General features: G+C 42.4%; 1 protein-coding gene across 4 annotated transcripts in view; it reads right to left on the bottom strand.

The window, feature by feature from the left end:
• The window catches only part of ERC2 (ELKS/RAB6-interacting/CAST family member 2), a 2,191,867-nt gene that overhangs the window by 1,308,969 nt on the left and 856,842 nt on the right, over nucleotides 1-26,056 (bottom strand). For all 4 annotated transcript variants that reach the window (XM_086939131.1, XM_086939132.1, XM_086939133.1 and 1 more), the window contains one exon: nucleotides 10,457-10,624. In XM_086939131.1, coding sequence (XP_086795257.1) covers nucleotides 10,457-10,624 — 168 coding nt within the window. The remainder of the gene's footprint in view (nucleotides 1-10,456; nucleotides 10,625-26,056) is intronic.

The raw sequence follows: 26,056 nt of genomic DNA, 5'->3' as shown, positions 1-26,056 counted from the left end.
TTGGGCTCCCTCTGCTTAGGTGCTACCTAGTGTCAGCAGCAACATGGCTATTGGGAGGGTTGCCCTTACTTCTGGCAGGCCAAGACATTTAAAACCTCGGCATTCAGTCCTAAGCACAGCTTGAGATTCCTGGTTAGATGTCAGCCCCCTGACAGTGTATATGACTTTTTTTATTACATGGGCCTGGCAGACAGTTAAAGCTGTCATGCTGGTTCAAAAAATACACACACTGCTAAATTCTACACATAAAGTTACACACGTAGAAAATGACATTTACCAAAACAATATGCAATCCTTCCTAAGAGGTCAAACAAGAATTCTCAAATGCAAATCATCTACACCCCACTGAACTTATCAGGGGGTTAGCAAACACCATGACCCCTGTCTACTACAGAAATCTCACAAATTAGATGTAACAAAATTTCGATCTAAGTGCTCTAAAACACTGCATTAAAAATCAGCCCTTTAATATTTCTATTGTTTTTATGATATGTGTTCACTATAACTAAGTTAGGCCTGCTGTCTTTGTCATTTTCATAGTTTTTTTGTAATTAACAGAGCAGACATAAAGCATCTGACATAACTTTTTCTAATTACCAATGTGGAGTTGCCATTTTTCGATGGCTTCTCACCAATTCTGAAAAAGTGAATTGAGCTTAAGCATTGCCACAAGGCAAACATCAGGTGTAAATGCCTAAAATTACAAATATGTACAAACTTACAGTTGCCAAAATATCATGCAAACCCAGCCATGTGGGCGTTAAAGGATTCTCACAATGCAAATCGTCCAGCATGAGGATTTGTCATAGGAGTTAACCGACACCAAAACCCCTGCATCCCATGGTAATCTGTGACATTACACATAACAAAACACTGATGTACATAATTGCCACTGTATAATATCAAAGTACCCTAAAAGGTCTGTTTCCATTAACACATGCTTTTCATAAAACAATAAGCCTCAATAACTGCCTTTGTTGTAACCGTTCATAAAAAGCTCATCAGACCAAAGGCACAGGGCATACGTTTTCCCGGTGAATCAACCAGGCCTATAGCCTTTGTTAGTTTGTCAAAATAACGAATTCAAGGTTACTATATTAACCCTTTCCGTGCTGATGACGGAACCGCTCCGTCATCGGCCGCGGTGGCGCTGTGCTGATGACGGAGCGGTTCCGTCATGACCCGCTCGCCGCGCCTGCATGGCGCGGATTCCACGCCTGCGCTGGGCGTTCCATTGAGCAGGCGGGGCCATGACGGAACCGCTCCGCCATGAGCACAGCTCAACCGCGGCTGGTGACGGAGCGGTTCCGTCACCAGCATGTGCGTGCCGCGCGGCCCCCCCGCCTCCTTAGCGCTGCGGCGGAATAGCCGCCGCAGCGAAGGCGTTAAGCATAAGGTTTCCCACAATGCAAGGGTAATAACATTAAAATTATGTGTACGATTACAGCTGGCAAAACAATGTTCAAGTCCTCTTAAAAGGGTCTCACAAGTATTATCAGAATGCAGATCTTCTTGTCAGAGGCGGTAGCCAACACCAAAACCAAAACCCTTGCTTGTAATCTGTGAGATTCTTTGTAACAAAATGACCATTTTCAGGTTTTAACATAGAGTAATAACAATAAACCCATAAAAACCTATTGGCTTTAACAAGTGTTTTTCCCTATAAATAACGTTTGATCATAAAGTGATCAGACATATGCCATCTGCCCTAATGTTTTTGAATGAACCAATAAGGGTGACATAAACTCTGAGTCCAGGAGCGACGATGTCTTAGCCTCCCTGAATGAGTCCACCCTTAATTTATCAGGAGTACTGCTGAACCCACGTTTGTCGTCTTCACCTAGATTATTCCAGCAGTCACTTGAAGGGGATTTAGAGGACGAAGGAGATGACGTATCCATACATGCTAATTGTCTAAGCGCAAATGTTCTAAATGGAACTATGAAGCAACCTAAGGAAAATGTGGACGTGAATGTACATGTGAGCTGCTCCCTTGATCTAGGAAATGAACATCTAGGAAAGGAACATTTGCAATCACCACTGCATGGGCTTGAGGTTACAGGAGCCTCAAGCACTTCTATGCTTGAGGTTATGTGGATCCTCCAAAAAACCCTGCAAGGCTTGCTAGAGGTTTCCATTGTAAATAACGATCTTTTAAAAATTCAGGGGGACCAGTCTAAAGCAATCTTGGGTGAGCTGACCCAAATTAGAGGTTTAATGCCAGCCCTGGCTAGGCCAATAAATGGAAGCCAGGTGGGGGACGGCAGTAATAAGGCGGAGGAAGATGTGCTAGGGGCCCCAAACTTAATGAAAGAGGAACCATCAGTATATATATCTAGGCAGCCAATGATTGTGAAAAAATGGGGGGAAACAAGATATCATACGGGTAGATTCCCGAGAAGGGAGGCTACTCGTATAAAAAGTTGCCTAGAAAAAAACCCTACCAGGATCTTGAGTAGAGGGAAAGGAGAAACGAAGGAAGTAGGAGGTAACAAGGGGGTAAAAATTCAGAGATCAAAAGTGAATAATGTAAAGCCACAAAGGGAACAGAAAGAACAATGGAACAGTTCAGTAAAACCAAAGCCTAATAAAAGTGGGGTGGCTCCTATAACAAGGGAGTTAGAGGTTATAGAGGAGGAAAGTATGAAAAGGAAGCCCTCAGGATCTCGAGAAACGCCAAGGTGCAGCAGGGCCGCGATTGACGACAACAAAAGGAACCAAATGTCTATGAAAAGGGAAGCTACCTCAAAGGGGGTTAACCACGGGGTCAGGCAAACAGGCTCTAACGATTTATGGATTTTCCTAAAACCCGAAAATGGTGGTAAAGGGGGGAAAGAAGCTAGGAAACTATATCCATTAAATCGATCTCAGCTTTTATACACAATGGGTAAATGTGCAAGTCTTAGGAGTATTGGTACATCGGACCTCAAAGAAGTAGGTTTTGTTGCAAGCAGCACAGGAGAAGAGGCGACTAAAGTCCTCTTTCATTCTGCTTGGGTGAAAGAAGCGGTGGAAAAAGCGAAAAATGAGTTACAAAAGGAGGGGATCAGACTGGTAAGGAAGGAGGAAATACAGGGACAGTACTTCCTGACAAACCATGCTGGTCTAGGGTTACGGCAGATAAGATTAATTAATTCGAACTGGAATAATAAGGAGAATATTGCAATCACTGTAACTGACTGTGAAGCTGCAGGGTATGGGGAAGGTATATATGCTAGAAATAGATATGAAGTCCTAGCACCCCTAGAATCTAGGGAGTACGATGAGGAGGGATCTCTAAGCGAAATCGATTAGGAGAATTGGTCGTCACACAGCCTTTCAATTCTATCATGGAATATAAATGGCTACAAGAAAATATCGGCACAGATCGAGTTCGATAAAATTATAAAGAGTAATGACATTGTGTGCCTTCAGGAGACATGGCTGTGTGACGATACCCTAAACTCCTTGGTTATGGAAGGATTTGCCCAACACTCTAAAGCAGCAAAGAAAAATAATCTGGGGAGGCCTTCAGGGGGACAATTAACGCTAATCTCCACACAGATAGTCAGGAGGGCTGAAAGGTTAAAACTACTTAGTGATTGGGCACTAGGTTGCAGAATCTTATTGCAGAAGGCAGATCCCAGATATGAGGGAATATGCATTATAAATGTGTATATACAGAAGGGAAAGGCCCACGAATATAAGGAGAATTTGGGTAAACTGAAAGAAGATCTGGAGTCAACTAGTGCCAAGCATCTGAAGGATTTAGTACTAGTAGTAGGTGATTTTAACCATAGATTGGACCCCAAAAAGGTAGATAGTTGGCACAAAGAATTGCTAGAAGCATATAACATTGAAGCTGCACTCTTTCCAAGGGGGAGCTCTCACAGCAGGATGAGTCACTTAGTCAGCTAATGGGGTCCTTGGGCATGGTATGTGCAAATGGTAGATTTCAGCAAGACCAGCCCGCGGGAAAGACTTTTGTGAGGGGCCAGCAACCTTGCCCAATAGACTATATGTTCTGTCAGGCCTGGTGCTTTAATCAAATAAGAAATTTTGAGGTGGCGAAAACGACAGGTAGTGACCATTTCCCTTTGAAGTTAGAAATATGCATCCCGAAATGTAAACGTAGAGAGAGAGTTCTACAGGTCCATGTGGATTACCCCAAACGATTAACAACCTGTATATCAGACGAACAGATAGAAAAGCTTGGGCTAATTCAACAATCAATCCCAACTGAAGAAATTCAGTCTAATGCAGGAATCCCGTGGTTTGAATTGACCATAGGTAAGCTGGCAGATTCTCTCAAGAAGGAATTCAAGGTAAAAAAGTCAGGACTGAGCAGCTATGTAGTTAATAAAAATAGGAAACCCTGGTTTGACGAAGAATGCAGGGTAGCTAAGGCCCTGATAAGACAGAAGGAGAGAAGAGTAAGGGCCATGTTTAAAGTGGACCTATATCAAACACTTCAGCAACTAAGGTTAAAGTATAAAACATTAATTCGGAATAAAAAAAGAAGGTATGAAGAGAAATGTTGGGCAAATATGTTGGAGGTGATTGAATCCAAGGATGTGAGAGGGTTCTGGAAATTAGTCCAAGAGAGTTTGGGCGGTAAAGCCGGTTCCCTCGCTTGTAAGGTCCCGGAAGATGATTGGGTAGGCTATCTGGAAGAAATCTATGGAAGATGGCCGACACTACCAATACCGGGAACCTTAGGTTGGCCACGGATGAGGGATGAGATAAAGGACCATTTTACCCCAAGGTATATAACGGAGATTATAGCTAGTTTGAACCTTACACGTGCCGCAGGACCAGATAACCTCCCAGCAGTGATAATTAAAACGAGGCCTGAATGGTGGGCAGAGTTCTTTGCAAAGATGTTCCTGGTAATCTTGGATACGGGAATCATCCCAGAAAGTTGGAAGGGTGCAATTATTAGGCCTATTCATAAAAAGGGTAGCCACACAATACCGAAAAATTATAGGCTTATAAACCTCCTCGATATAGGGGAAAAAGTATTTGCAAAAGTAATTTTAAATTTATTAAAAGATTGGGCAGAGGAAAACCAAACCATCCCCCCGGAACGGGGTGGGTTTAAAGCCGGCCACTCTACTATCGACCATTGTTTTGCTCTTTGGGCCATAGCACGGAAGTCAATGGAATCGCGGGGTAGGTTGTTCTGTTGTTTCGTTGACTTCCGTGCAGCCTTTGATCTAGTGGACCGGGAGCTGCTGTGGGAGGCCCTAATTAGTCAGGGAATTCCTAATGATATACTGCGGCTGCTTCAAATGCTCCACACTAAAAACTGGGCACAGATAATTTTAGACATAGATGGTAGTCTATCAGGGAAAATAGAAATTGGAAATGGTCTGCGTCAGGGATGTGTATTAGCTCCCCTATTGTTCTCCTTGTTCCTAGCAGACCTACCATCAATGTTGGGGAACACAACTGGGGCAAGCCCGAAACTAAATGGCAAGCAGATAGCATGCCTACTCTACGCCGACGATCTGGTGATTATGGACCAGACCGAGGTTGGCTTGCAAAGAAAATTAAATGCTTTCAATGACTACTGCTTAAGAAAAAAACTTGTGATAAATATGGATAAGACCAAAACATTGAGCTTTGGCCGGAGGAAAACTGAGTTCTCATGGTGGATTGGGTCAGAAAAAGTGCAATCAGTATCAGAGTATAGATACTTGGGGTTATGGTTCCAGCAGAATTTGAAATGGAATACCCACTTAGAGGCATCTAAAGTAAGAACCTCTGCATCGATTAGCGGTCTGAAATTGTTTAACAAAGCCTATGGTGCTATGACCGACAAACCAGTACTAAAAGCCTATGCTGCAATTGTACCCCCACAATACTTGTATGGTGCTGAACTGTTGTTCCTAAGTGGTAAGGAAAACTGGGATGTGGAAGAAGGCAAAAACCTAAAAAAGTTATTTACGCTCCCCCGGTCAGCAATGGTTCAGGCAGTAAGACTGGAACTAGGCCTGACTTCATGGGGTATACAAGTTGGTATGGCCCTTTTGCGCTTTTGGCAACGCCTAGAAATAGGCGCAATTACCAAAATATCTCAATGGGGCAAAAATGAAATACGGGACAGCGAACTAAAATGGGCAAGAGAGACCAGGGGGAAAGTAACAAAGCTATGCTTGAAGATGAGAGTTAATGTGTGCCCTACTGTCTCCGTGGCTAATATTGATAAAAAGTTACTCAGGTCAACGGGAAAGGAAATATCGCATGCACAGGACAAAATCTATCTTGCAAGTAAAACCTCGACCAGTTTTATGATTGATGCATGGAATAATGTTTATTGCTTCCCCTACATAGATAAGTTACCGGACCGTCAATTACGAAATGAGGTTCTGAGGGCTAGAATTGGGGTTAACCCTTGTTATATGAACAACTCGGTAAAGCGGGCCATGATCAATGAGGAGGGAAGCTGTACTTGCTCTTTAGGGTCCAAATGTGATATGCTGCATATCTTATTTGATTGTCTGAAGTTTTTGGACTTGCGTATCAAATTTTTAAAACCAATTCTTATGAAATATGAGATTAAAACTAGGACCCAGGCTGTGACACTGATGACAGAAATGTCCCACTTAGATATTGCTGTGGCAATGGGGAAATATATGCAAAAAGTGAAGGCAGTTTTATATCTTTTAAACGAGTTTTAATAATTAGTATTTTTAAAATATGTTTTTAAGGTGTCTGTGTGTAATGAAATGTTTTATTTAACTTTTTGGATGAACTTTTTATCGATATGTATTGTTTGTGGACCAACGGTCCAAATAAACGTGAAATAAACTCGAAATAAGGGTGATAGCCATTATCATAGTCTTGCCACCATAATCAACTTAGCCCAATTGTATTGAACATACGCCTTCCCAAAAGGCAACAATTGGCATACAGTCATACAATTGCAAATGTATACAATTGCAGTTGTCAAAACAATATACATGGCGTCCTCAGTTGGCCAAACAGGGATTTTCACAGTGCAAATCCCATATCCCAAAGGTCTGTCAGAGAGTAACCAACACCAACATCGTTGCCTGTTATAGTAATATGTGGGATTTCATATAACAAAATACCTGTAGACAGGTTCCACCATAGTGTAATAATAGTCCACCCTTACAAGCTCATTGGACTTTCCATGTGTTTTTCCCTATAAATAAGTAAAATCTATTGCCTTTGTATAACTTTTATAACAAACAGATCTGACCCATGACATCTGACTTATTCTTTCCTAGTGAACCTATCAGGCCTACAGCTTTTATGATTGGCTAATCACCATAAGGTACCCAGGCCTACTCTATCGAACATAGGCTTCACTGTGCCTACAATCATAAAATTACACCTTTGTACACAATTAGTGCTTGCAAAATAGTATATGCCCCTCCAAAGTGGACCTAACATGGATTCTCAATATGTAACTCTTGTACCTCAAGGGCTTGTGAGAGAGGGTAACCAACATCAACATTTTTGCCTAATAAGGTAACTTGTGTGATTTCATGCAATACAATCCCTGTATCCAGGTTTTTGCACAGTATAATAACAATCCACCCTTAGAGATCTATTTACTTTAACATAAGCTTTTCACAATAAAAAATTCAGTCCTATTGCCGTTATTGTAACATTTCATAATAAACAGATGAGACCCATGGCATCTGAATTAGCATTTCCCAATTAATCAAGCTACTGGCTTGTCTCCATAAGCATCTCAGGCCTACCGTATTGAACATAAGCGTTCCCATAAAATAACAATTTGCATACAGTCATAAAATCATATATATGTACAAAGATAGAGTTTGCCTAACAATGTGCAACCCCTCCTCAGTGGGCCTAAGATGGTCACAGTGCATATCTAGTAACCTATGTGGTTTTCAGAGTGGGTTACTAACACCAAAATGCTTTGTGGTCTGTGAAATTCCATGTAACAAAGCACCCATATCATTCTTCCCTAACCTATCCCTGTTATGTTGAGATTATATCTACCCCCATCAGCCATAATTTGTATTGCTCCTTAGTTATCAACTGTATTTGCGCATGGGTTTGCATTTTCAAGTTCAGTCTCAAATCATACATTTTGCAATTTGTAATTTGTTAATACAGTGAACCTTCTATTAATGAATAAAAAATGTCAGCTGCATTTAGCAACCAATGCAACTGCTTAATTGAAGGGTAACAAGACAAAGAGGCTAGTAATTACAGTACTTTGAACCACATATATGGGTCACGGCGCACCCACTTTATATAAATGAGTCAGAGAATGTACACAACCAATTCCTAGGTCTTTTGACCTGCCCCTGGCATAAGATGGTCGAATGTCCCGGGAATTGTGGGCTCATCACAAATACTCCTCTTGGACTCATCGTGAATTCTCCCAACAGACTGTTGAGGTCGTCCTCCCTTAGGAAGGTAATTACACCAAGATTTCGGAAAGCCAGGTGGAGAGGGAGGAACTTTTAGGAAGCTGCAGCCAAGCTGTGGAATATGTTACCACCCGGCATTGCTAGTATCACTTCCCAACCTGTTTTTCGTAAGAAACTTAAAACCTGGCTTTTCTCCATTCTGTGATGGGTGGGATGGCTTTTTTGTTCTCTCACGTTAAGCTTCTTCCTTTATTGCTAGCCTGTTGACATCTTTGGGTATAATGCAGTCTACAAATACCAAATACATATATTGAACTGATGGCAAAGAAAGGTTCATCTTGGAGCAATGAGTCTGGCCCTAAGGTTAGGGAAACATTTGTAAAAGAGAAATAAACACAAATAGTCTACCTTTCCCTCCATACCTCAAATTCTGTCACAATGAGATAAATACTCATGTTCAACCCCCAAACTCAAGTCAAAACTGTCTGTTCTGCACTAAATTTACTAAGGTTCTCGACCTTTTGTTAAATTTCAAGTTCACTAACCAGCATCAGGCCTTCTCCCAAAATGTTTTTCTGAGCCTGGCAATAGGTTTGACACCCTTAACACTGATGTACCCATTCTTATGTGTTCACATGTGACCACATCTGTCCATGCAGATTACCCCCTCCTAAATGATGCTGTTCGTTTGCTCCTTCTCTAGCATGGGTTCCCGTACTAGCACATTATCAGGCACCTGCTTAACCCCTTCGGTGCTGATGACGAACCCCAGCCGTCATGCACTACGGTGCTCGTGTGCTGATGACGGCTGGGGTTCGTCACGGCCCGCCCCTGTTTGTGCTGTTTACAGCACACCAGGGGAATCGCGGCCGCATTGAAGGGGTTAAGCCCCTCCACCAGTTCCCACGTGTTATGAAACACCCACTCTTGATCCCACACAGGTGTCCGCTTCAATCTTGAAACAAGTGCTGATCCACTGTCCCCCTCTCCCCATCCCACACACACACAAACCTAGACTCATGGGGCCTCTCAGGAGCTTCCTTTTAAAAAGAACAACTCTCAGGAGGCCTGGCAGTTGTGGACAACCAGGAGAGTACACACCATAGAACGTCGTCTCTGATGATTCCATGAACGACGAAAGTGGACTGGAGGCCAAAATGTAAAGGATCCTTTCTCATTTATGCTTGCCAGCAGCCTACTTTAATTCACAATGGCAGGCATTTCCAGGAAGTCCAAAACTGAAGACATCACACCTGTTTTTTACATAAGTGATAGAAAGCTGTGGGACAAGTTTATTTGCAAATATGTTATGCTATTAGTTCTTGTTTGACAAGGGTCCCAGACCTACAGAACCTATTCCAACTACTACTATTATTGTGCTGCTACTACTTCTACTTCTACCACAATGCCTACAAGTACATGGATGCATTTATATATATCTACGGCAGGGATGGTGGAACCTGCATTCTTGCATTGTCCTTCTCTTATGAACTTTCAACACTGTCCACCCGCAGACTTATTCATGCAGCTCTGTTGGGTTGAAACTCTTTGTGGACTCTCATAGGTTCAAATTCTGCTTTCTTGCCTGTTCTCTCGAGTACTGCCATCAGGAATCTATCACCCTTTGTTGTTGCTCTCTAATGAGAGAGTACTAGAGTCCTTGAATTGATAGGCAATAGCTTTCTCTACATAGCTTCTGCTACTCCAAATTTTTGTAGGCAGTCTTTGAAAAATGTGACCTTGATTTGTCTCCGGGAACCGGTCCATGTGTGTATTATTATATTAAAAGAACATGAAATTGAAGAAGAGTTATAAAACCACAAAACTCGCTTATACTAAAAAATGTATTTCACAAGAGTATTTATTCCATAAGCAACCCCCCCCCCCCATGCAGTATTTCCAGAAATGAATACAAAAATTGGAACTCATTTTCATTCTTCACCAGAACCTGTTTTGATGGTAACTTCATTTGTATTCTCATTGTTCATTTTAAAATTCAACCAACAAGCTAAGGAACTAATTACCACAAGATGCTGCTCTTCGATGGTACATGAAAGGAAACAGATGCTTAATCACTTACTCCTCAGTTCATGTCTTACCTTTTTCTGGAGAATAATTATTTTCCTCTCCTTTACTTCCAACATGTCTTTCATATCCCGAATTTCTCCGGCCAAGGTACCCTTTTCTTCTGTGAGGTCCTGAAGCTGTTTTGTTTTCTTACTAAGAAATGATTCCTTTTCTTCTAGTCGCAACCTCAATGCATCAACCTAAAACATTTTAAAACATATTACTGTACGACTATATTACAATAATTTATTTTACATCCAAGAATGTGTTAATTGTTCAGATAGAAGTTTCAAATATAAAACGTATTTCTGAGGAATCAAAAAAACTTATTTTTTCAAAGATATTAATTTATATTAAGTTAAGTTAAATAAAAAATGTATTAGTATAGCTTGTTTACTCGTTTGTTCAATAAAGCGTTATTCTGCTTAAAAATAAATCATACAAGTATATCATAAAATATAAACAGATACATTTTCCATAAAACCTCACAATTAATTGGATAAAATATCAACAGTGCTTGTTCACTCACTGTGGCTCAGCATAAATTCTCTCAATGGTACAGATTACAGAGGTAAAATGTCTGCTTGGCCCACTAATAAATCTAGAGTACGAGTTTTGGCATTATAGCTCATGACTTATTGCTAAAATATAAACTTAAATACTTACATAAGGTGATAATGAGTAAATTCCAGGGATATAGTAAATTATTTATGTCCATTTTATTTCCTAATGAATATGCAAGAAAATGTCATCAAGAGGTAGTGTTAAGTGCCAATGAAAGCGAAGCCCAAAATAAATAGTGGTAGGGTGATAAGAAGTTAAGTACTAAAAAGTGGGGGAGTTGACCGACCTGAAGAGTGGACTTGGCCCACAGGCAGTGGCCGCCACAACACTTTCAGGAAAGATTGCAATGGGAGGCCTGCTCAGAAGTTCTTCTGAGGGTGAAGCTCTGCTCCAGACTTGTTGACAGGATTTTACAATTGTATATGATACAGAAACTCTGTTTGGCATTGGGTTGTTGTCCTGCTACCAGAATTTGTGCATGTGATTTGAAGTCAGACATAATTTCAAGGCGGAATACTACTTGGACCCAGCCCTATGGGGACTCTGCTCTGTTGCCACATCCATAACATCACTTCTTCTGGTGAGGAACCCCTCTGAATGGACTGCTGGTGGTCTGCTAGCCTGCGGTGATGCAGATGTTGTCTGCATGGAAGCCCTCCCTTAGCACAAGGAGTGCATAGATATGAACACAGCATACCTGCATGCGCTCACGAAAGATCAGAGGATCAATGCCTATAGAAACGACATCTACAATTGCCTGTAAACTGAGTGGTGGCTCTACCAGGGGAGTCGGCTCCTTTCCCCATTCTCAGGGAATGATATCGCCTAGTCATAGGCTGACATTCTCAACTACAGAAACTCATTTTCCTAAACTCCAAGAAACTGTTCCTTTGCACTACTGGTTACTGATATGCTGTACGTTTGGTTGTGAAAGGTGGTACTTTAGTTGTTTTTGATGTTTGCAATCACTAGGCTTCTAAATAATAAAGGTTTCGAACCCCAAATAAAGTGACTCGGTTTTGGTTAAAGTATTGCTTCCATCCATTTCACACTGTTGTATGTGTGATAAGGTCGCAATTGTGAGAGATTATCCCGACTAAAAGTTCTTGAACCATCACATCAGATTTGGAATTGTTTTATGTATTTTCACTTTCAGGAGCACTTTTGTGTTCTGTTCGCAATCATTCAGTATATGGTAAATGGCTGTAAACCAGGGGGTCTGCGTTTAGCATTGTAAGCAGTGAATTCTCATTTTATTATGTATTGCAAGATGTGCGCTTTCTATCACTTGTCTCCATGTATACTTTAAATATCTGTACAGTACTTGGGAAATTAGTACAGTGTTGCATACTGGCAAAAACTCGCATGTCTATTGCAATTGCAGGATGAATTGGGTTGTATAGTACTTAGGCTCAGCCCTACATTACCTCCTTTGAGCTAGGCATTCACTGCTCCTCCAGAGAGTGGAGGAACTTTGTGAGACGGATCTGCCATCACAGACTGAGGACCTGGTTTCCTGGTTACTGGGTAAACTCATCACTCATACTTTTGTTAGCACTTTGAAGGCACCAGATTGCACAAAAAGCACTACTTTGTAGAATCATGTACTTTTATGGATTCGAGGGTCTAAAATTAGGATTGGTTTCTGTGAGTGGTAGTAATTTGTTTGCCTGCTACCAGAAGTACTTCAATATTGGTTTTCCTAAGGGTTTAAGCCCACTCAGTCCACAAGGGTAGGCCCAATGACTGGGCAGTTTTTAAGCTTAGTATGTTTGGTATTGCATGTCAGGTCACTCATTGCTTTGCATCACATCCTTTATTTTACTCTGTTAAGGATGTTTTAATTTGATGCACAATACGACCACTGGGTGGGATCATTTTAATGAGGCAGGATTGGTTTGTGAATCCCACTAAACAGAGTGCTGATGCAAGGATGCACATTGTGTCATGTGTTGGCAAACGCTCTGATTTTGCAAAGTCCCAGTTTCACAGCCACAAAACCATTTTGCTAACATCACCCTAAATTCACAGTCTATATTGGAGTGAATTAGGATCTTCAAATCGTTTGGTTTATGTAAGACTTATAGGAAGATAGGAGAAAGATATTATTTTACGAGATTACAAATGAGATGTTGCAGCTTTACAAAAAAAATGTGAGACTCCTGTCTCAAGAAGAGAGCTGCAGGTAGGATTATATGTATCCGAAATATTTGTTCAATTAGCAGTTTTCATCCTGCCTATTCACACTACTCAATACAAGGTTCTTCTCCATATTATTCCACGATGAATGCTTAGTAATAGAAGGACATGGCTCTTCTATAAATAAGGAAAGTACATGCAAACACACAGAGCGGCATTACACGTTCCTACGCATTTTGATACAGGAATACCACCCAGCAACCTAGGCGATATTGCAAGGTTCTGTACTTCCCTGAGTTGGTGTTACCACTTAATTCTGTGTTCTGCCCCTCAGAATGAAGCATAAGAGGTAAAATTAGAGTTTACAAACACTAACTGGCACTTGCTTTTTGACTATTTAACATATTTTCCATAGAATATTAGATTAAAGTGCAATTTATCAACTGGTCCCTAAATGTTATTGTCAGGAAACTTGCAATGGGGCCCTTTGTCAAGAAAACAGCTAGAAACGTTTAAGAATCAGAGGGACTGATTTTACTTTGGCAGACAGGGTACTCTGCCCACCAAATCCTTGGTCCTTCCTCCTCATGTAAAATTGGGCGGACTGTAAGTAATAATTTGAGTACCCCCCATTTGGTTCCATCTATAGAATACTTTCAGTGACGGCCCAAAAGAGTAGTGTAAAGAATTTTTTCTCTGTCCATCATTGTCAGTTAAAAAGCTGGTGGTAAGGTACAGGAAAGCAATTACCCACGCCATGAGAGAAAAAAAGGTGTGAGAGCCATTCATTTTTTCTTTTTTTTTTTTAAACAAACTTCTGCTTTGGGAGTTTGTTTTTGAAAATAAAAAACTTTTGAAAAGAGTGACAACTGCCTGTCAAGGCTGACAGTACCATGGTGAAACTTTTCCTACATTGGCATGAATCACCATGACCGCAGTTCCTGTCAATGGAAAGAGTTGTGAGAACTCTAAATTTGGTGAGCAGAGGTACCTGGGGATGATAGACATAGTGTCATTCACCATCCCGACGGACTAAACTCCATCCATCAAACTCTAAATCAGGCCCAGCGATAGCACCAGAGATAGGGTATCACAATGTAAGTCCAGCAACAGCAACTTCTGAGCAGCATAGCTAAATATTCAAGTACAAGAGTCTCCAGGGCTCAATGTGTTCTTTTTTTTGCATTTCCAAAGGCAGCAAACTCTATTTTGGTTTCTATTTATAATCGAGTCACTTTGTTTTAAAAACAAATGGTGTTTAAATGACTTGACTCTGGAGAATGTTGGCAACCAGCTAAAAGCGAATTCAAATGCAGCCTACTCTAGGGTGGAACAATCGAGAACCTCCTCAAGTCTTGTTGAAAATCAGCCTTAAAAAATAAAGAAAATAGGGAAAAACACAACCCTGTTTGACCCCCTTCTGAAGAGATAAGTTCACACTGGGAACAGAGGTAGTGGCCAACGACCTATTCTCATTGGAGGACATTCCTGTACAGGAACCAGAATTGTTTATAAACTCATCAACAATGGATACATGACAAACCATCTTATTTCACCATGTTGCATTCTTGCCGTATATTATGGCTACAAGCAGGAGTTTCCAGCTCAGAGCCAATCGAAAAATCCCTTAATGTGTTTTTTTAAACAATTACAGTAGTCTAAATAATGTCAATGGTTTCTGATTTTGACTGCTGAAATGCTTTTTTTGGCAGATCATTACTGAAGCAACAAAATACTTTCCACGCCAAGTTTTGTCATGATTGCATTTGCTAGATATGTTTTGTATTTTTTGTTTTTGTGAATAAATGTTTTGAAACATTTTGGAAATGTGGACTGCTAAGTAGTTGCCCAGTGGATCCACAAACAGAACTTGAAGTGTTGCTAGTTAGTGTGCCGTCTGGATTTAGAAATGGCAGAAACCTTTGAGACAGATACTTTTAGCACACGCGCAATACATAGCTAATCCGCAATGTTAAAACTGGACATCGCATGTGGGTGTATATTTGATGCTTCAACTCCATAGCGACCAACCTCAAATTGACAAGCCTCAACAAGACTAAATACGGGCTACCTCAAAAGTACTAACTTTCTGCAGAGTTCATACACATTTATTACTTCAAATTGCAGTTTAAAAAATATATAAACGTTTCTATTTCATTTTAGAATGTATTAGCAGCCACAAGAAAAAGAAAGTTAGTAATACAAACTGATAAAGTATGGCAATACCCCTCCAACTGCTTCAAATTTCTTTTCCCGTGTCATACCCCATATATTGGAAACATCGGCTGTTTTACGAGGTGATAACCCACCAAAAGCGAATGGATATTTTTTGGTTTGAGGGGATAGTTTGAGTGTCTGGACTGAAGTCACTTTAGTGCCTCAGTTCTGACAGCAAGTGTCTACCTATACTGTATATTCTCTTTCCACCTCCTCTTGTCTGATAGTGTATGGTACACGGCCTTAAATATGTTCTCTACTGGTGTTCATTGCATCTTGCCCTTATTTCCACATTTGTACTTTTATTTTTCCTTTCTCTATATAAAGTGCTCTGATGACCTTTGTGACTTGTACGTGCTATACAAAATCATAAAAAATCAAATAAATAAATGCAACTTGAGGCACCAATAACATTTTCAAAAGGGGAATCTCGTCCAAAAATATCCCCCACACATATTACACTAACACTCATTTGTCTTTCTTCCTTTCCTCGATCCAAAAGCCATCAACTGATACATGAGTGTTCCATGTTCTAGCCATTTGCTGACACAAATCATTAACATGAGTGGCCGGAATGGACTAAAATGAACCATCGGGCTGAGAGGTGAATAAGGAAGTTGTTCAGAAGTGTTATCATGTTATATGAGTGACCATGAGATATTTATCAAGACTTCTTCTCTGCCACCAGCTTCCAGGCACCACACTTGTAAAAGGTTTTAATCCAATGAACTTTCAATCACTTGCTAGCTGTGGGTGGCTACCTACATGCATGTTTGTTTAATTAAGTCGATGCAGGAAACCACCTGTGCTTTCCTTTACTGTTTTTACAGCGGTTAGGCTTAGCAGCCATTGAACATGGCCCATTAATTATCCACGACATACGGTAGGGGCTAGATATCTATTGCAAGGGAGAGAAATTTACTTTCATACATAAAAAGAATGGAACCGAAACATCATCTTGAGAAGGCTAGATCGGATATTTTGTGCTGCAAGTCTTTCCAGAGAGCCATTAATCATGAAACATGATCTGTCTTTGGGGCATTTTTAAGTCCTGATTGCTGATAGCTTTCGCTGTCTGGAGAGAGTGCACGTCACACACAGAACACACACCACACATCACAAACCACAGACCACACAACACACACATATGCACACTTATATATAAATACATATGCATATATACAGAAATATACTTTTGGGAAGCCCCTTTCCGCAGTTGGCTTCTGTAGCTGAGCTGGCTCTAAGTATTGACTGGCAGGTATGCCCATCATTGTTGGTATCAGCACAGGGCATTTATGTTATGTTATGTTATAAAAAAATTCATATCGCGCTCTGCTACTACAAAGTATCCTGGCGCGAAGAGTGAGGTTATCCAGAAAAAAATGCGCATAGGAAAAATGATTATATGGTAATGTTAAACAAATATGTTTTGAGCCCCTTCTTGAACATAGAGATTGTCGGAGACGCTCTTAGATGGAGCGGGAGAGCGTTCCAGGCCCTGGCAGTCTGAACAGAAATGGATTGACCGCCCAGTCTTGAATACTTAAATTTGGGCATGGTCATTTGGTACAAATTTGCAGAGCGAAGAGCGCGACGGGGAACATACATGACAAACCTTTTTTGCAGATACAACGGACCTAATTGGTGGGTGGCCCGAAACGCGAGAACCAAAGATTTAAACAGGATTCGATGGGCGACTGGGAGCCAGTGAAGACTGCGAAGGTGAGATCGCACACTGGCTCTCCTGAGAAGTTGGAATAAAAGCCGCTCAGCAGCATTTTGGATGACCTGAAGCCGCTGGATAAGATAGGCAGGTAGGCCACTGAATAGTGCGTTGGCATAATCGAGCCTAGACAGAATGAGGGCACGCAAAACCGTTTCTTTAGCCTCTCTCGGGAGGAGTGGGAAGAACCTTTTTAACGCTTTAAGAGTGGCAAAGCAGATCCCAGTCAGTTCTTTTAGATGGTCTTCAAACTTAAGATCCTGCCCGAACCAGACCCCTAGATTTTTCGCCGGGCCTCCTATTGATTTAGGGCACGGCAGATCGACTGGCCAGATGAGGTCCCCGAAATTGTCCGGAAAGGTACCATAAAGAAGAACCTCTGACTTTTCCTCATTACACTTAAGCTGTGCCAGGGCAAGCCAGCGGAAGACAGAGGCAAGACACGAGCGCACCACCGAGGCATCCAGATTGTCCTTCGGCCAGGTGAACAACAACTGGGTGTCGTCGGCGTAGGCCATTATTTTGGCCCCCAGCTGCTCTGCCAGATGAATTAAGGGGGTCATGTAAATGTTAAACAGCAGGGGGCTCAATGTGGACCCCTGGGGCACACCTGTAGTAAGATTCTTTGGCCGCGAGGCATAAGGCGGCATCCACACTTGTTGCGTCCTATTGGTCAGGAAAGAAGTAAGCCAGGAGAGGACACGTCCAGAGATGCCCACCTCCGCCAGCCTGGCCAAGAGCAGAGCATGGGGCACCGTGTCGAAGGCGGCAGAGAGGTCCAACAAGATCAGGACTGCTCTGCTGCCCCCATCAAGACACTCCCGGATGGCCTCAGACACCTCCACCAGCGCCGTTTCTGTGCTAAAAGCCGCCCTAAATCCAGATTGAGCTGGCTGAAGGGCCTGAGAGGATTCGATGAAATTATCCAGTTGTCTGAATACAATCTTCTTGCAGACTTTCGCGAGCGCAGGAAGCCGCGAGATGGGACGATAGCTAGAGGTGGTCGATGGATCCAGCCCTGCCTTCTTCAAAAGTGGAAGAAGTTTGGCTTGCTTCCAGCAAGAAGGGACAGTGGCAGAGGAGAGGGAGAGGTTCACAATCTGAGTTGCCTCCTGGCAAACAATGTTCGCCACCCCCCCTAGAACCCTCGCCGGGCAGGGGTCCGAAGGCGATCCCGATTTCAGAGATTCAAGGACTACCAGCACATCCAATTGCGTGGCTGGATTGAAGTTCGTAAATTGGGCACTGGTTTGAGACAACTTTGACCCTATCTTCACCTCCAGCAACTACGTCTCTTTCAGCCACACCACTGCTCTTCACTGGACGGACCACAGCTGCGTTCACTTTTTCTTCAATAAGCCCACAATCCACCACCACCCTCAACCCACCCTACGTAGAAATTGGAACAAAATCACCATCGACCAGATCTCTGCATCGCTCCTCCAAACGCCTCCTGTCCACTCCTCAAACCCCGACCAAGCAGCCATTAACCTCACCCAATGGCTATCCAAAAGCGCCGACATCCTAGCACCGTTGAAAAAACACCATAACAAACTAAACAGCAAGAAGGCCTCCTGGTTCAACGATGATCTTAAGAAATCCAAGAAACTCTGCCGCTCCCTCGAGAAAGCATGGAAAAAAGACCCAAACTCCAACACCAGAGACGCCTTCAAAAATGCCACCCGCATACACCACCAACTAATCCGGTCCGCCAAGAAAGCCGCCTTCAAAGACCGTCTAGATAACAACGCCCACAATAGCAAGGAGTTATTCAACATCGTCAAAGAATTTACCAACCCATCAGCAAACTCCAATGACATCACCCCCTCTCAAGCCCTCTGCGACTCCCTAGCTTCATTCTTCCACAACAAAATTGCAGACATCCACAACAGCTTCGACAACCGACCCGAAGACCTACCCACCCATTCTTCTACAGGACCTTCTCCCCCCTTGAACATCCTTAACATCTGGAACCCAATCTCCACTGAGGACACCATCCGTCTGATGAACTCCATCCATTCAGGATCCCCAACTGACCCATGCCCTCACCACATCTTCAACAAAGCAGACTCCATCATAGCACCACACCTCCGAGACGTCATCAACTGCTCCCTCAACTCCGCCACCTTCCCGGAAAGCTGGAAACACGCAGAACTCAGCGCCCTTCTGAAAAAACCCACAGCTGACCCCACCGAACTCAAAAACTACCGACCCATATCGCTCCTTCCTTTCCCAGCGAAAGTCATCGAGAAAGCTGTCAACAACCAGCTCGCCGCCTTCCTCGAAGCCAACAAATCCCTCGACTCCACACAGTCCGGCTTCCGAGCCAAACACAGCACTGAGACCGCACTCATCGCAGCCACAGACGACATTTGAACTCTACTGGACAATGGAGACACAGTCGCCCTCATCCTCCTCGACCTCTCCGCAGCCTTCGACACAGTCTGTCATAGCACCCTATTACAGCGCCTCAGTAACATCGGAATCCAAGGAAAAGCACTGGATTGGATCACCTCCTTCCTCACCGGTAGAACTCAGAGAGTCAGGCTCCCTCCTTTCAATTCAGTGGCCTCTGAAGTCATCTGCGGCGTGCCGCAAGGATCATCACTCAGCCCCACCCTCTTCAACGTATACATGAGCCCCCTCGCAGCCATCGTTCGCCAACACAATCTCAACATCATCTCCTACGCTGATGACACCCAACTGATCCTCTCACTCACCAAAGACCCTAACACCGCCAAAAACAACTTACACGAAGGAATGAAAGAAGTAGCCGAGTGGATGAAGCACAGCCGTCTGAAACTGAATTCAGACAAAACAGAAGTCCTTATCTTAGGAACCTCCCCCTCCGCCTGGGATGACTCTTGGTGGCCAGAAGCCCTTGGAAAAGCACCCATCCCGACGGACCACGCACGGAACTTGGGCGTCATCCTGGACTCCTCACTCTCAATGACCAGACAAGTCAACGCTGTCTCTTCATCCTGCTTCAACATTCTTCGCATGCTTAAAAAAACTTTTCGCTGGATCCCCACGAAACTAGAAAAACGGTCACTCACGCACTTGTTACGAGTCGCCTGGACTACGGAAACACTCTATACGCCGGCTCCACCGCAAAACTCCAGAAAAAACTCCAACGCATCCAGAACGCCTCAGCCAGGCTCATACTTGATATCCCACGTAAAGAACACATCTCGGGTCACCTGAAAAACCTCCACTGGCTTCCTGTGAATAAGAGAATTACCTTCCGCCTACTAACCCAGGCACACAAAGCGCTTTACGATCTCGGACCCGATTGCCTCAACACACGAATGTCTTTCTACTCCCCCTCCCGTCAACTACGTTCTTCCAACCAAGCCCTGGCCACTGTTCCCCGCATCAACAAAGCCACCATGGGAGGTAGATCCTTCTCCTACCTGGCAGCCAAAACCTGGAACTCTCTCCCCACTCACCTTCGGCTTACTCAGAACCACCTAGCATTCAGAAAGCAACTTAAAACTTGGATATTTGACAAGTAATCTTCCCCTTCCTCAAGCGCCTTGAGACCCTATGGGTATGTAGTGCGCTATATAAATTTCTGACTTGACTTGACTTGACTTGACTTGGAGATGGAGGGACAGGTAGAGACTGACGATTGCCACAGACCCTCTGTAAGTCAGCTTGGATCTTAGCGATTTTATCGTTAAAAAAAAACGAGAGTTCTTCCCACCAGAGATCAGAAGATGGTAACACGGGAAGCGCAGCACATGGAGATAGAAAGCTCTGAACTATGGCAAAGATGTATTTGCTATTATTATCCACTTTCTCAATCCTCCCAGCGAAGTAACTGCTCTTGGCGGCCCTAATCGCCGCATAGTATTCCTTCTGTGCTGTACGCAACCTGCTCTTAGTCTCAGGTAGGTAGGCTTGTCGCCATACCCTCTCCAGTTTTTTACAGCAAGATTTAAGTTCCCGCAAGGAGTGGGTGAACCAGGGTTTAGAGGGAGTGGACCGAATCCTCCTGATCCGACCCCTGTTAGTAGGCATAACCGACCCTTGTTCCACCCAGGAGTTGAAGACACTGACCGCGGAATCGATCTCCAACGGCAGAGCTGGACGGTTTCGGGCAAGGGAGTCTGAGAGAGTAGCCAAATTGATCCGCTGAGAATGAGCCTGAGGGGGGGGATTCCCCCTGCCCTCATCTCTATTCAGGGACCAAGCAAACTGAATCAGAGCGTGGTCTGACCAGGTAACCCTTTCCGGGGGTGTCATGGTGATCTCAAAATTAGAACACACCAGATCTAGAAGATGACCAGCCTCATGAGTTGGGGCATCAACCCATTGAGTAAGGTGAGCCATAGATAGAGCTTCACCTAAGCGAATGGCCTCGATAGAGTCGCACAAGTCAACGTGTATATTAAAATCACCCAAAAGGAGATACCTTGTGAATTTCAGGGCGCGCGGAACAATGACCTCCTCCAGCCCCCCAACAAAACTACCTACATGGCCTGGAGGGCGGTATAGGAGGGTACCTCCCAAGGTGAAGTGAGGGGTAAGCACCACAGAAAAATGGATCAGCTCCGCCTCCCCCAAGGGGTCTTGAGGTTTGATCGCAAAAGCCCATTGGTCCCTATAAATCACAGCAAGGCCGCCCCCTCTACCTATCGAGCGGTCAGCCCTGGTGATCCTGAAACCACGGGGTATTGCAAGCTCCACCACCGGAGCGCAGGACTCCGTAAGCCATGTTTCTGTGATAAAGAAGAGATCAAGCTGGTTCTCATCTAAAATCTCGAACACGTCAGCAGCGTGTTTCACCAGAGACCTGGCATTAATGAGCCCCGCTTTAATAGCCGTCGGGTTAATCTTCGCCTGATCCAAAGGGTACGGCGAGGTCACAAAGCAGAAATCACATGAGGAGCAAATGCGCGACAGGCTATCTGACACATCCCATGGACTATCAGCGCCACATCTAGCAGTATTCAGGGCAACTAACTGTTCAGAAGAATACCTTAGGGGAGCACGTTGTGGAGTCCGAGGGAGGCAAACAGGAGCACTGGCCCTGGGCCCGTCCGGGACACGGACGGGCACAGACGGGCCTTCCTTTGGCGCTCCTTCGGCGTGCAGACGGCGCGCCCGCTGCGCGCTTGTCTGATCATGGCGTTATGAAGGGTCGGCCGAGAAAATACTAGAGCGCCAACCCCAAGTGCAATGCGGTCCCGCCTAACTTCCGGGTACCGCCGGGGTCGAGCGCTGACACGGTCACAGTCGGACTAGGAAGGGGGAATGTGCAAAAACGCTAAATGTGCAAAGAGCAAAGAGCAGTAAGTGCAAATGAGGCAAGCAAATAGATTTGGGCACAGGCTAAGGGCGAAGATAGATTTTAAAAATACAGACACAAAGTACACTTTAAAAGCGCTGAGATACAGCTATTTAAAATATTAATCAGAGCGTGTTAAGAAAGGTGTCAGCAATGGTAAAATACGAAGCTCAATGACAGCAAACACTCACTTAGCCGATGTGCACTATTTAAAACGTACTCCACACACACTGGCATTTTCGACTTCTATTTTCTTTTGTTTATTAATTATTATTTTCTTTGTTACGAGGGTCCCTGCAATCATCTCTCTCTCTCTTGCCCACTGCCTGCTTGACCATTTCCAAAGGCTGCACTCCCATCCACTCACTATGCGTTGTTTTTTGTTTAATTATTATTATTTTTTTACCGTTTTCTTTATTTTCAAGGTTCTGGCAGCTAAAACGTGCTACAATGCCAATCACTTAATTCTTAATTGATCCAACTACTTAATTTTTTATTGTTTGCCTACTGTTCTGTCATGGATGTCAAATAGTTGGAATATTAAAGCAAAAATAAAAGGCAAAATGGCTGCCACCACGTCTCAATGGTTGTTTAGAATTTCTGGAAGATCCCAACAGAGAACATGAGTGTGTCATGATGCGCCTTTATTGCCAATGCAAACAAGCATTGGCAATCGAGATAATGCTCGTATGTTTAAATATCTAGAGGGAGGAACACAAAAACATTGTTCTTCCAAAAAGCAAGGGACTATGACTATCTGAAAATATCAAGACTGGGAGAATATGCTACGCAAATTAAATGGTTACTTACACATTACAAAACAGAGTTTTGCTTGTAACATTCCTGCATATCTGTAAGAGCTATCCCCCAGATTCATCAAAGTCCTGTTTTGCGAGTCCTTAATAGCGAATTTTAAGGATTCGCTATTAAAGACTCGCAAAACGGGATGCATGTAGAAATCGCAATAATTTTAGCGATTTGTACAGCTTCCTTATTTGCGATTCTCTAATTGCTAATCGCAAATAAGGAATGGCTTTCCCATTCATTTCTATGAGCCTAAAGGCCCATTGGAATGAATGGGGAGTCATTCCTTATTTGCGATTAGCAATTAGCAAATCGCAAATAAGGAAGCAATTCCAAGGGTGCCAGGGTGTCCAAAGGACACCGTGTTGCACCCCTGAAATGGTAATGTCCACTGGTGTTGCGCACACACATGTCCGAAGGACATGTGTGTGTGTGTAACATACAACTTAGAAAAATGCACTAAAGTGCATTTTTCTAAGTTTTTGCTATTTACCACGTAATTAGACTACGCTGTAAATAGCGGCCCCAGATTGCGATTTCGCAATTTTAAAATGGTTCATGAATTGCATTTAAGGAATCTCAAATTGCAATTTAGCGATTTCTACATTTGCGATTTTTGCATTTGGGATGATGCATCCCAAATGCAAAAATAGCGCTCGCAAAGGGCCAGATTCTCAGAATCTGGCCCTTTGCAAGCCGATTCTGGTTTGATGAATCTGGCTGTATATTTATTTACTTCACTTACTTGTTTCATTTATAAATCACAGTCTTAACCATAAATGTTATACCACGGGGACAATGTTCTCTTAATATACGAAACGGAGATACTGCAAAGAAATTATGCAAATCTAGGAATGGTTTGCTACATGTAGTTTATGAGGAGTTTTGAGTGACTGGTAATTTCAGTGACTCAGCTACAGCACATGTACGAAGAACGTTTAGGAACCATAAAAATCAACTTCAGTACTCCAAAGGCAGCTGCAAACCAAACTTGACTAATAGCCAATTCCTCTGATGGATCTTGTGGTCGCAGGACAACCACTGGCGAGTGCGACAACTGCGGCGCGAAAATTGAAAACATTACGAACACTTGGATGCCAAAGTCTCAAGAGAGTTTCCAGTCTTGCTGGGCCGAGGCACCAGTCATCCACTAAAACACTCACAAAAGGTCCCTATTATTCTCTGAGCATCACTCACCAAAAGACGTCCACTGTAAACGCTCAATTCTTGCAACACTGAAATAAATAGGCTCCTTCGGTGTCATTTGGATATTGTTGCAAAGCAAGTTATTATGGTGACTAGTAAGATATGATCGACCTTTATGGGGTGTGAGTGATAATTCATTATTTTATATCCGGTATATTAGTCTTAATATATTCACAAGTTGATATTAGGGGCTGATTAGGATGGGCGGCGGACTTGTGTCCGCCTGTCACCCTATTGGAAATGGGACCACCCGGCATAGACATTACGATGCGAATGCCACCACGGCGGTCGCAATGCCTATCTTTTGCATTGCCGCGGGTGCAGCTGGCTGCAGCGCCCACAGCAATGCAAAATGGGCACACCTCACATATTTCTGCACTATGTGGCACATCCCACAGCTTGGGGCGGATCACTGACAGAATATCGACAGTCAAAATATCGACTTGCCAAAATATCGAGGTAAAAATATAGAATGCCAGAATATCGACTTCCTATCTACAAACAGGTAATTACAAAATATCGACTCCAAAATATCGATAGAAAAAAATATAGATAGTCAAAATATCGATTTTTTTTAAATATTTTAAAAGTAATTTAAAACTAATATAATAATAAATATAATTAATTTAAACATACTTAAAATACTTAAACTTAAAATTAATAAATAATTATTGTAACTTAAAAAAAATATATATTTTAAAACATATATATATATATATATATTTTATTTATATATATATATATATATATATATATATATATATATATATATATATATATATATATATATATATATATATAATTAACAAAACATAGACAATATTATTTCCGTAGGATAGCGAGAGGGTTAAATTTACTATTCATACTCCAGAGAGTGCAACAGTAGGGAAAGCATTGGATAGCGTAGGGGTAAAAATTACTATTCCCACTCCAAAGAGCGCAACAGTAGGGAAAGCGTTGGATAGCGTAAGGTTAAAAATTACTATTCCCACTCCAGTGAGAGCAACAGTAGGGAAAGTGTTGGATAGCGTAGGAGTAAAAATTACTATTCCCACTCTAGTGAGTGCAACAGTAGGGAAAGCGTTGGATAGCGTAGGGATAAAAATTATTATTCCTACTCCAGAGAGTGCAACAGTAGGGAAAGCGTTGGATAGCGTAGAGATAAAAATTAATATTCCCACTCTAGTGAGTGCAACAGTAGGGAAAGCGTTGGATAGCGTAGGGGTAAAAATTACTATTCCCACTCCAGTGAGTGCAACAGTAGGGAAAGCGTTGGATAGCGTAGGAGTAAAAATTACTATTCCCACTCCAGTGAGTGCAATAGTAGGGAAAGTAAATACTTCATATATAAATATAAATAACATAAATATTAATACCAATTACAAAATAATTAAAATAGTTTCCAATTTTATAAAATATATTAAATAATCAATTAAAATTACAAATAAAAATGAACTAATAATAAAAATGACCTACTAATACTAATTATTTACCAATTACCAATAAATTAATTTACAATATAAAAATAAATAAAAATTAGACACAAAAAATATTTAAAAAATGTAATTACTTACAATTAAATTACTTCCCAAGCTATTCCCCTATAAACACACAACCCACTACAGAAAATCTATACTAATATAATAAAGAGAGAGCCCAAACCTTTGAGGCGGGTAATCTTAGGAA

The sequence above is a fragment of the Lissotriton vulgaris genome, chromosome 9 (genome assembly GCF_964263255.1).
Source record: "Lissotriton vulgaris chromosome 9, aLisVul1.2, whole genome shotgun sequence".
NCBI lineage: Eukaryota > Metazoa > Chordata > Amphibia > Caudata > Salamandridae > Lissotriton > Lissotriton vulgaris.
Note: the sequence above shows the minus strand (reverse complement) of the source record. Positions and strands in the feature narration are given on the sequence as shown.